This window comes from Megascapheus bottae, chromosome 8 (assembly GCF_031878675.1).
Source record: "Megascapheus bottae isolate mThoBot1 chromosome 8, mThoBot2.hap1, whole genome shotgun sequence".
In the NCBI taxonomy this organism is placed as follows: domain Eukaryota; kingdom Metazoa; phylum Chordata; class Mammalia; order Rodentia; family Geomyidae; genus Megascapheus; species Megascapheus bottae.
This window is the reverse complement of record NC_143516.1, coordinates 53,854,627-53,867,086: the sequence shown is the minus strand read 5'-3', so window position 1 is coordinate 53,867,086 and position 12,460 is coordinate 53,854,627. Positions and strand designations below refer to the sequence as shown.

Here is a 12,460-nt window from a genome sequence, read left to right as displayed (position 1 = left end):
ACCCAGGTTCGAGTCTTTGGGACCACATAGACAGAAAAGCCAGACGTGGTTCTGTGGCTCAAGTGATAGAGCACTAGCCTGAGATCCAGTCCAGGACAGGCAAAAAAAAAAAACAAACCAAAAAAACTAAACTCTTTCTACATGGCGTACAAAACACCAGTGACTCACGTTAAAGAAACAAATCATGTTACCATTCTTTAAAATTTTTTTGCTAGGTCTCCATTAATTCTAAGCCTGACTTGATATATTACATGGCCATGGCCAATAGTTTGGCTTTGTGGTAGAGTGCTTGCCTAGCGTGCACAAAAACCCAGGTTGATATATCTTGGTTCCACATACTGAGAAAAAGCCAGAATGGTGCTGTGGCTCAAGTGGTAGAGCACTAGCTTTGAGAATGCCTAAGGACAGTGCTCAGGCCCTGAGTTCAAGTCTCAGAACTGGCAAAAAAAAAAATCAATTAAAAAAATTGTATGTCCTTTAAAAAATGGAGGTATGATTCAAGTGATGAGTCCCAGGCAGAAGCAACCAAGTTGAGTGAGAGCTTAGGAGACACACACACACACACAGCCATATTATATGACCTTCCTCCTCATAAGTTATTTACTTAGTACATGAGATAAAATTTGATCAAGACAGATAAAAATACAAAACATTTACATCTAATCTAGGAAAATAAAACTTCTAGTCACAAATGCAGAAATAATCAGGAGACCAGTATCTGATTACATATCCTTAATAGTAGTGGTTCTTAGGAAAACCTAAGGGAGTTCATATAAAGATACAACCTTAAAATAAATCTATACAAGTGTTCCGTTACACCTAATTATAAGAAAAAAAGAGAAAAAATGTTAAGTGTCTGTACTTGTAATATAGTTATCTTTAGAAGAAAAATATACAGATACGCCAAAGAAAACCTACTTTATGATTCCTTGCACAGTGTTCTTGCTCACACTCAATCCTTTTAGATAATCCAGAATAAGAATTTGCAAGTCTTCTTTACATTGCAATTCTTCTACATAAAGTTCAGTGAACCTATAGGTTAAAGAACTGCTTTTAGAAAATTAACACAGGCATGCAGAAAATAAAAAATATGGGACAGAAGTTATATAAGCTCATTTTAAGTATATGTAAACCACAGATTTTTCAGTTGAGATACAAATGAACCATGCGTAAACTTTGTAGTTGTTTCTATACAATATTGTCTTCTATATGTAATCCTTACACAGCCAAGACAGCTATCATTTTCAGAAGACATTTTTTTAAGTGTAACAAAATTATGTGCAATAAAAAAATAATCCAGCAAGTGGCACTATGGCTCAATGTGGTACAGCAGCTCTAGCCTTGAGCTGAACTCAAACAGTGCCCAGGATCAGAATTCAAGCCCTATGATCAACCACCCTCTCCCCAAACAGAAGAAGAAAAAAGAAGAAAAAAAGGAAGGAGGAGGAGGAAGAGGAGAGGAGGGGGAAAAAAAAAAACTTTACCTGTTTCTTATTCCTGGTGGGAGATTTCTTTTGCCCACATCTGTAGCAGGATTCATACATGCAAATAAACGGAAATCAGGATGACGAACTAGTGGCTCTATAAGGAAAAAAAACCAGAAGTTCTTAGCAACCTGTAACAAGTGATAAGCCACAGTAATACAAAAAAAGAATAACACCACCAACCCTAAGACTCAGCAACTAAGCCTCTGGAGCAACCTGGTTATGTTCACATTGTCTTTGCCTTCTCAGAAACCTCACTAAGAACACTTTTCATACCTTTATATACAAACCAAACTTAGGTTACCACTCCAGTGTTTTAGATGTCTACTGTTAATTATTTCTCACTCAATCACCCATGTGTACTTATTTTTATCAAAGCGCATGCTTATTACTCATAATTCAAGTGCACTGATACAAAATATCTCATTCTTTATGGCTTTCCATACCACAAACAGCTCAATATACTTTGCAGGAACTTAAATATGTAAGGTATGAATGAATGCTCCTGGAAGAGGAATATGGTCCACTCAACCAATGTCAAACCACAAGGGAATCAAATTCCTTTTTACCTGAGCACAGTCCCAGAGCTCTTCAGCTCAAGGCTACCACCCTACCCCTAGGCCTGGGTGTTGTCCCTGAGCTCTACAGCTCAAGCCTACCACCCTACCCTAGAGTCAAGCCCCACTTCCCTTTTCCAGAGGTTAACTAGAGATAAGAGTCTCAGGTCCTTTTTGTGCCTGGGCTGGCTTTGAACCTTGCTCCTCAGTTGTCAGCCTCCTGAGTAGCTAGGATTACAGGCGTGGGCCACCACATTGCAAGGGGATAAAATTCTTACCAGTATCTCCTCGATCCAGCAATACCAGGGAGCCAGAGGAACCTTCAAGCAATCCACCCAGACATTCTAATGTTTCAGGAGCAGCCAGATTAATCTCATCCAACAAAATCCACTCTCCTTTCTTTATAGCCTGGGCTAATGTGCCCTAAAGGATAATGAAAAAATTAAGATTGCACTTCAAAGATACAGTTTCCAAGAGGCGTTATATTTGCTATGTGAGAAGGTGAGGCAAAGGCATAATTCTGTGTGTAAGTCACAGAATTAAGGCCAAGTTAATTGTGAACAAACCCAAAAGGTAAGGTATCTTTAAGCTTTACATAGTGAGGTCTATTCTTTCATTACACAAATGGTCAGACAGTTACATACAATGTATTCAGGTGCATAAAAGCACCCCAAATAATTAAACAGGCTATGAATATATCCAAGACAAGATAAAGGTCCAAATAAAAGAGTATACAGTAGGGCCAGGAGCTTGACCTAGTGGTACAGTGCTTGTCTAGCATGCACAAGACCCAGGTAGATTCCTTGGTACTACATATACATAGAAAAACCCCAAAATGGTACTGTGGCTCAAGTGGTAGAACCCTAGCCTTGAGAAAGCCCAAGGGCAGTGCTCAGGCCCTGAGTTTAAGGCCCAGGACTGGCAAAAAAAAAAAAAAAAAAAAAGTATACAGTAGTTGAGAGATAGTCTTTCACACTGGCTAAAGAGAATCATAATCAGTATTTATTTATGCAGCTCTATTCCATTATCTTACAATCCATCTAGACATATCATTATTGATTCAATTACTTTATACTTTAATGTTGACTTTCTAACAAAATTAAAAAAAAAAAACTCCCAACTAAGAAAAGAAAACTAACTCCAGTAGGTTAAATCACAAAGGTTTACATACTGCCAAAGGTGATCTACATTAAATACAATCCCCATCAAAATGTCTATGACATTTTTCACTCAGAGAAAGCAATGCAAAACTTTACATGGAAAAACAAAAACCATGAATAGCCAAAGTTTTAGTCCCCTCCCACACCAAAAAAAGCAATGCTGGTTATACCACAATTCTAGACCTCAAACTTTACTACAGAGCTGTAGGAACAAAAACAGATTGGTCCTGGCATAAAAACAGGCCCCAAAAGATTCAGTAATAAACCCACATATTGATACCTAGGTGATATTTGATAAGGAAGCCAGAAATGTAAGTTGAGAAAAAATATCATCTTCAATAATTGGTGATGGGAAAACTGAATGTCCATATATAATATATAGAAAACTTAAACTGTATCTTTGTTTTGCACCATACACTGTATTAACTCAAAAGTAGATCAAAGACCTCAATGTCACACCTGAAATTCTCAATCTATGTCAAGATGGAGGAGAAACATTAGAACTTATAGGGACAGGCAGGAATTTTCTGAAAACTCCCAGAGGCACAGTAAATAAAAGTAGGATTCTATCTAACTAGAGTGTCTGCAAAGTAAAAGATATAATAACAAAGTTATAAAGATAACCCTGAGAATAGGACAAATTCTTTAACAGCAATAAATATCTTATAGAAAGGTCTAATATCCAGTGTATATATAGGGAACTCAAAAGAAATAATCTCATTCAACAAAGGGGCAAAGGAACAAAATAGACACTTCAGAAAAGAATGGCTAATAAACACGTGTGGAAAGTCTCAACATCCTCAACCATAAAGGAAATGCAAGTCAAAACAACACATCTCACTTCTCACCCCAGGTAAAATTGGCCAATACCAAGAATTCAAACAACAAATGGTGGCAGAGATGTGGAAAAGCAAACTAGTATAACCACTCTAGAGGGAAGTTGGGAGATGCCTCAAAAAACTACCTAGAACTACTGTATGATCTAGCCATACCACTCTTAAACATCCACTCAGTACTTCACAAATCAGGATATGATAAAGATACTGCACATCCATGTTCAAGTATAATAGCCAACTTATGGAAATAATCTATATATCCTACAATATGAGTAGATCAAGAAAATAAGGTACACATGCACATATGGAGTTTTACACAATCATCAAAATATGCAATTTTCAGAGATATGGATGGACCTAGAACACGTCATGTTAAAAAAAGTAACCCAAGCTTGAGAAGCCAAGCTTATGGGGAAGCCATATCTAAAATACAACTAAACACGTTAGCAAATTTGTATGTACACAGAAATTGACTAAGGGAGGTTATACAAAGAAGATGAATCCAAATGTGTAACCCTTCATAACATCTAGAATACTATTTATCAATAAAATGACATCTTTTTTTTGCAGTTTTTTTTGTTTTTGTTTTTTTTGGGGGGGTTGGTTGTGGGGCTTGAACTCTGGGCCCATCCCTGAGCTCTTCCATTTAGGGCTCTACCAGGGTTAATGGGTGATAAAAGTCTCATGGTCTTTTGTGCCAAGGCTGGCTTTGAGTTGTAATCCTCAGATCTCAGCCTGAGGAGTTAGGATTACAGGCATGTGCTACAGGTGCCCGGCTTTACATAGTGTTTCTGTTTTAAATTTACATGGTTTTGTTTTTTTTCTTTTTGGGATTGGATAAAGGCAGCAGACAGGAATAGAGGCAAGAAGGTTAAGCAAATGCAGTCATTGTATTCAATATATACCATGTTAAAAAGAAACCATTTAACTTATGGGTAGGTATGGAAGGGTGAAAACCAGGAAGGGTGAAAATGCTCAAGCAGCATTATAACATGATAATCTGACTTATGAAATCATAACCCCTTTGTACAATTCCTTTAAAATAACAATTGAGAGAGCGAGAACAAGAGAAACTCTTATATTGCGAGGTTGTGGTGTTTATTTTAGAAATAACCATACTAAGTATAGATGAGCAAATTTCCTTGTATCAACATTCTCCATCAAAACAACTTAAAGACTTCTACCATGCTCAGTAGCATTGTAGAGTTTCATAAAAATATTTTTTAATCTTTTTTTCGGTCGTGAGGCTTGAACTCTAGGCCTGGGTGTTGTCCCTGAGCTCTTCAGCTAAATAAGGCTAATGCTCTACCCTTGAGCCACAGAACCACCTTCTATTTTCTGGTGGTTAATTGGAGATAAGAGTCTCAGGGACTTTTCAGTGCCACAGGCTGGCTTTAAACAGCAATCCTCAGACCTCAGCCTTTTGATTAGCTAAGATTACATGTGTAAGCCACCAAGCCAAGCTTAAAGGTAATTTTTAAATGATACGAACAGGCAAATTATAAATATTTAATCAAGTTGACCTTTTGCTGAAAGAATCATAAAATAGTAGAAATAGATAACAAAAAATGGAATTAAATATGTGCCAGGACATGAATAGACATTTCTATGCCTGCCTAACACCTCTCCCCCACCACGTCTAACAACCCCTCATACTTGGCCTTCCCCATATTCACAATTAGGTCGATCACAGTTAGTTGATCTTTCGTTCAAGCTTCTGCTTATTTAGGAACAGTTCCACTGACTGCAGCCCTATACACACACAAATTGAAAGAGTACAGCTATTAATCCTCCATTGCATCTTTAAAATTAGTAACTGTGCCAGTGGCTTATGTCTGAAATCCTAACTACTCAGTGTTATAGCCTAGAGACTCAGGTGGGGCTTGAATCCACATCATTAAAGTCACCAGCAGTCAGTGAATCAAGCTAGGAGTTATTTTAATAGCTGTACAGCAACAGCACTCCACCTTTGGGCTGGAACAGGACAATCTGAGCTTCAATGGGGCTGAGTTCAGGTGTTCATAACTACACACAGGTGATCATTGCCATATCACTGTCACTTAACCGTAAGGAGGAAATCACATCCAGGTAGTTGAGCAGGCTAAGCATTTTTACAAAAACAAAAACAGAATTTGGCGGATAAATTTGACAAGTTATTACACTCAGGACATTGAGATGTAAGGATTACAGTCTGAAGTCAGCCTAAGCAAGAAAGTCCATGAGACTCTTTTCTCTAATTAGTGGAAAAAAGCCAGCTATAGGGCTTTATGTCAAGTGGTACAGGTCTAGCTTTCAGTAAAAAAGGGACAGCACCAAAGCCCTGAGTTCAAGCTTCACCAGGGACACAAAACAAACAAAAAAGGAACAAGGTAGTTTGGTTCAAGGCTAAAATGTTAGCTATTCAGGAGACGAAAATCAAAGCACAGAATTAATAACCAGTCCAGCTAGAAAGTCCTTAAAAGTCTACCACTAGTTGGATAAAAACAATGCAGGTGTGTCTCAATCATTAGAGCACTAGCCTTGAGCAAAAAACCCACAAAAATCTACATGAGACCTCAAGGCTCTGAGATCAAGCCCAGGTATCAGAAAATGGTAGTGGTTGTGGTGTTAATAGTCCCTTCACCAAAATAAAACCAAAATACCTCCACAAACGCAAACAATAATGCATTTTCAGTCATTTTCATTTGTTGCTGGGCATGGCTGAGTCTAAGACCAAATGCTTCCCATTTCTCCTTTAGGAGTAATCCTAGGAAAGAAGAAAAACACAAATTTAATACATATTTTGAGTTATAATGCTTTCTGCACATCTGTTAATCACACAAAAACATATAATTAAGAATGTAACCAAAAAACTAATCACCTAAGAACTAAATCACTGGGCAACACTAGTGGTTCACACTTGTAATTCTAGCTTCTCAGGAGGCTGAGATCTGAGTACCATAGTTTGAAGCCAGTTCATGAAGGGAAAGTCTGTGAGACTCCAACTAACAACAAAAAGCTGGACTGGAGCTATGATTCCAGTGGTAGAACACTAGTCTTGAGCAAACCAGCTCAGAAATAGTGCCCAGGCACAGAGTTTAAGCCCCATTACCAGCATACACGCACACATGCATGCACGCACAATCAAAACCTAAATAAAAATGTGAACAATGTTAATTATGGGCTAATGACTATAATAATTAGTTCACTCGTATACACACATATATGTAATGATACACAGATATGTAATGATGAATTCACTTTCCCACAAGCTGGGGATATAGTTCAGTAGTAGTAGTTCACCTGTCTCGCTCTCCTTTTCCTCCTTGTTAGCAGCAGACTTCTGGACATGCTGCATCAGCTTGAGGAGATCATGCCAGCGCTTCTGCCTATAACAGGTCTGAATGTGTCCCAAGAAAGTAAAGTTTTGTTTCTTAGAAAAGGTCTTGACAAAGAGTTCTTCAAATGTCTCACGTAAGGGTAGCCAAATAAGTTTATGGTCCACTGGCTTATAACTGAAACAAAAGTCAAATGTAATGTACAAACTTCTAATAGAAATTACAAAGCAGAACTCACAAAAATCAAGCCAAAATATTATTTGTGTTAAGGTTTATGGTGTAATACACATATTTACATAATAAAGTAAGAGTATTATAAGCTAGTCTCTTACCGTAAACATTGAAGGTGAATAACTGTTAGTAGATAAATGGTACTACAAAGAAGCTGAGCTCTACTAGCTCATTCTTGGATAGCAAGAAATGTCATGTAGTGGAAGAAAAGGAAGAAGAGGAAGAGTGAATGGAAAATGCTCAAGGTCAGATGAAGAGGTTTAGGGCCCCAAAAAAACCTCTGGGTTATATTCCCAATGGACTGAGAAATCAATGGATGGATTTGAGGAAGAGAGTAGCATGTGTTTCTAGAGGTCCTTTTTTCGTAGTTATGGTAATTGGCTTGTAATTATTTCTGGTTGATCTTTATTTATTGGAGTTTTTATTATTAACGAAATTACGTGTGGCTACCCATGGTGTTACATAGACCTGTAGTTTCAACACTCAAGAGGCTAACAAGCTGAGGGTCAGTCTGGGCGGGGGGGGAGGGGGGGAAGCAGGGAGAGAGAGAGAGAGAGAGAAGAGGGAGGAATAGAGGGGAAGAGAGGGAGAGAGGAAAGAAGTAAGGAAGGAGGGAGGGAAGGAGGGAGGGAAGCAGGAAGGTCAGCAGATAACCAGTCTCAAAAATGAAAAGACCGATGAATTCAGGGCTGATCATGAAATGAAAAGAGATGGGCGAAGTAAAGAGAATTAGAATAACATTAGAATAAGTACAAGAAAAGTAAACAACCTGCACTTTACTGAAACAATTTCTTGTCTCTGTATCTCAGAGCTGTTAGAAAAGCAAAAGATTTCACAGGTACTCAAAACAGTACCTGGCACTTAATGAATATTATAAATGACTTATAATTATGATTAACAGAAATTGCTCTGCTATTAGTAGTCTACTAAAATTATAGAGGTAGTTAAAATGTTTCTCATTAGGCAAAGTTCCTTAAAAGGTGTTTATATGAAGCTTAGTATTGTGATTAAGCAGTTTAGACATGTTTCAGTTGATGGAAACTAAAAATTTTTAAATTACAAAAAAAGGTAACGCTGTCGTTTACTGGTGAAATGCATGCTTAGCATTCATAAGGCCCAAGGACAAATCCCAAGTACCCCATAATGGGAGGCAGGCAGAGAGAAGAAGGAAGTAGAGATTGAGATGAAGATTGGAGGCCCACTCAAACAAAATCTGAAACCTTATCTTATTAAGTTGTGTGTGGTAATGCATGCCTGCAATTCCAGCTATTCCAGGAATGGATGGGAGGGAGCACTGAAGACCAGGCCTACCTGGGCAAAAGCACAAAACCTTATCTAAAAGAATGACTGAGGGGCCGGGAGTTTGGCCTAGTGGTTAAAGTGCTTGCCTAGCATGCATGAAGACCCAGGTTCGATTCCTCGGTACCACATACATAGAAAAAAGCCAGAAGTGGTGCTGAGGCTGAAGTGGTAGAGCTCTAGCCTTGAGAAAGTCCAAGGACAGTGCTCAGGCCCAGGACTGGCAAAAAAAAAAAAAAAAAAAGAATGACTGAAACCAAGAGGGTGAGTTCCTCAAGTAGAATGATTACCTAACAAGTGCAATTCTCTGTTCAAACCCTAGTATGCCAAAAATAACCATTAAAAAAAATGAATTCATTTGAAAATGGCTAACACAAAGAAAATGATTTTCCAAGCTTCAAGAAAAGCGGAAAATACACACAGAACAGTATATATGAGTAATGGGAATGAATCAAGAAATAATATTTATTTCATGGAAGGACTCTGAGTTTAAAGTCCATTCTGTTGTGTAATGTCTTTGAAGGATGGTTGCACAGGTGGTTAAGGAAGAGGCAGGTTGGTAATACAGTTTCTGCAATCTATCGAGCTAGCTAGCTATCTTTTCTTTGTGCCAGTCCTGGGGCATAGGGCTTGGTTCCTCAGTACCACATACATAGAAAAGCTGGAAATGGTGCTATGGCTCAAGTGGTAGAGTACTAGCCTTGAGGAAAGTCCAAGGACAGTGCTCAGACCTGAGTTCAATCTCCAGGACTGGCCAAAAAAAGAGGTAAAAGGTGAAAGATTTATACGATCTGAAGAGAAACCAGAGTATTAGTATACACGTAGCAGAGGATTACAATAGGGCAAAACCTAGATACATAAGGTCCTATAGGATGAGGCTAAATGAAAGGATCTCCAGGATATAGAAACAAGAGCTTTACCGTGAGTGATTGTTGTTCTTAATAAACTGTTATTTCTCTTCTCTTTTGTTGCTCTTTGGGTAATCTCATATGGTTACTATAACTGATTTTGTTACCTGGTACAGTATATACACGTTTATTTAATTAATTGAAATAGGAAAGGGAATGGGGGAAATCAAGATGATTGGGAGGGGGTGGGAGGAGGCAAATGGGGACAAAAACATAAGAAGGGGTATCTATGTGTGAGAAGTAATGCACCTACTACTATGTGGCGAATGTAACTGTAACAGCTCTATACATCACACACAAAAAAACTTTGGGTAACTGGTAATTAATTCACTGGTAATTAAAAGTAGATATACAAGAGTAGGGATGAGGCTCAAGTGGTAGATCACAAGTCTTGAGTGAAAAAGCTAAGAACACAAGGCAGTGAACTGAGTTCAATCCCCAACTGCAACACTATAAAGCAAAAAAGGAAAAGTAGATATATTCTATTTCAATCAAGTTAGCACAAAAATCAAATTCTAGTTAATCATATATGGGACGGAACTCTTTTCAATTATCACTTGAAGCAGGGAACTCAAAGGACAGACACCTATGTACTCAATATATCATTAAAAAAAAAAAAAGCACTGGTGGCTACTTAGGAGGCTGAGATCTGAGGATGGAGCTTCAAAGCCAGCCTAGGCACAAAAGTCTGCAAGACTCTTATCTCCAATTAACCACCAGAACCGGATGTGGTGCTGTGGCTCAAGTAATAAGGCAGTAGCCTTGAGATACAGAGCTCAGGGACAGAGCCAAGGCCAGAGTTCAAGTCCCTGGATAGAAGGGGGAGAAAAAAAAAAGACTGACAGTGGCTGGCATCCCATTGCAGATTTGTAGGGAAGAAGATGGACTTTGTTCATGTTCAGTTAGTACAAGATTAATGTTGGGAACTCTTGGAAGCATAAAATTACTAAAGTCATATATAGATACAGACTAGACTAGAGAAAAACATACAGTAGTATAATGTACTTGGAGAAACATCTACATAGACTGAAGGCCATATGACCTTTAACGCAAGAAGTTAATAAATAGGTCAATTCTATATACACAGCATTTGATGATTATACACTTCTCTGGATTTTACTCTTCCTTTCAGAGTATCACCGTTGAAAGATCTTAAATGATATTTAAAATGAAGATAAATAGCTACAAACAAAAGGATCTCAATTTCAATATACCCTCCAATAAATGTCCTACTGCTATGGGGCAGAGTTCAATACGTTCAACAATTTTTCCGTTGGGTTTGAGCTTGGTATTTCTTACATTAAACAGTGAATAAACACACTTACCCTCCCAGCAAGTCTGCAGTGTCACTTTGTTGATTCATATTGATAACTCTTAGACGGTGGCCTTTAAAAAACAAAATCGAGCATGGTATCCTTAATATGTGGCTATTGGATCCAAACTGTGCAAGAGCGAGGACTCCAATTTGCATACCCAATGATATGGACATATTATGGGAAATCTAAACACAACTACATAGACATAAAAACTTATGAGTCTATAGACATAATGTTTTATAACATTAATATGTATCTATGATATACAAACCCTTAGCCTAGTATTGATTATGTTCTAAAAATTAAGAGCCTGTGATTATATACAGAGATTCCCTTCTTGAATACTTGTTTGTTAAACACGTCATTTGAAATATGATGTAAAAATCAATGTTAATAAATTCTTTAATAAAAGTGTCCAAAAACAAAACAGAGAAAACAGCTATTCCAAATACTTAAAAAAGCTACTACCGACTGTACTCCTTAAGGATGTAGAGGAGGACAAGTAAATACCATGTGTGTGTGTTGGTAATTCATCAAAGATTGAACCTAAGCTTTGTACTCTTGCCTGGCTTTTTCAGTCAAAACTGGCAGTCTACTACTATAGCCACACCCCATTTCTGGCTTTTTGCTGGTTAAGTGGAGGTAAAAGCCTTAGATTTGTCTGGCCAGGCTGACTTTGATGTGCAATTGTCAGATCTCAGCCTTTTAGTTTTAAGCATAGGGACAAAGTTATGCCATTATTACCTGTAATGTGAGACAAATACTGTACTGTAGAGGTTTTGCCAGTTCCAGTCTCTCCTACCAGTAATACAGGCTCCCCTTTGCTGACACATACAGCTAACTGTTCAATGAGAACAGAGGATGGGCGAGTGGCAGCAAATGTGAGCTTCTCCCTAGGAATGGAAAAAACATGTAAAAGTCAGTCACAGCCAGGCCTAATGCTGCCTGCAAACCTAGCTACCTAGGAAAAATAAGTCAAGAAGCTCACAAGTTCAAAGTTAAACTGGCAAGTTACGTAGCACACAACTAAATGGCTAGAAGCTGAATAACCCAAGCTCACCAAAAATAAAAGTCTAGGCTGAGGCAGCCTCCAAAAACTCCTGGTAATGAGGCCAGCCTCCCTGAGGATCAAGCCAGTGCCTGTTTCAGATGCCCTCTATCAACAAAGGCTAGGGAGAGGTGACTGGTCAGTTTTCCTGAGTCCTTTGAGCTCATATCTACAGTGTAAACTAGACTGCTATGAGTTAACTGGCCTTTTTTTTTTTTTTTTAAAGGCAGACTCAACCTTCCTACACCCAAAAAGGCTTCCAGTACTTATGAGAGAAATTTACAATATGTAAAATCACACTGCA

The 12,460-nt window shown here is 38.1% G+C and overlaps 1 protein-coding gene across 1 annotated transcript in view; it reads right to left on the bottom strand.

The window, feature by feature from the left end:
• Positions 1-12,460, bottom strand: part of Mdn1 (midasin AAA ATPase 1) — a 148,499-nt gene that overhangs the window by 99,662 nt on the left and 36,377 nt on the right. The window contains exons 14-20 of the mRNA XM_090338431.1: positions 11,853-12,001; positions 11,118-11,178; positions 7,320-7,531; positions 6,680-6,783; positions 2,320-2,464; positions 1,485-1,581; positions 919-1,032 (exon numbers count right to left, since the gene is read on the bottom strand). Of these exons, the coding sequence (XP_090194557.1) occupies positions 919-1,032; positions 1,485-1,581; positions 2,320-2,464; positions 6,680-6,783; positions 7,320-7,531; positions 11,118-11,178; positions 11,853-12,001 (882 nt within the window). The remainder of the gene's footprint in view (positions 1-918; positions 1,033-1,484; positions 1,582-2,319; positions 2,465-6,679; positions 6,784-7,319; positions 7,532-11,117; positions 11,179-11,852; positions 12,002-12,460) is intronic.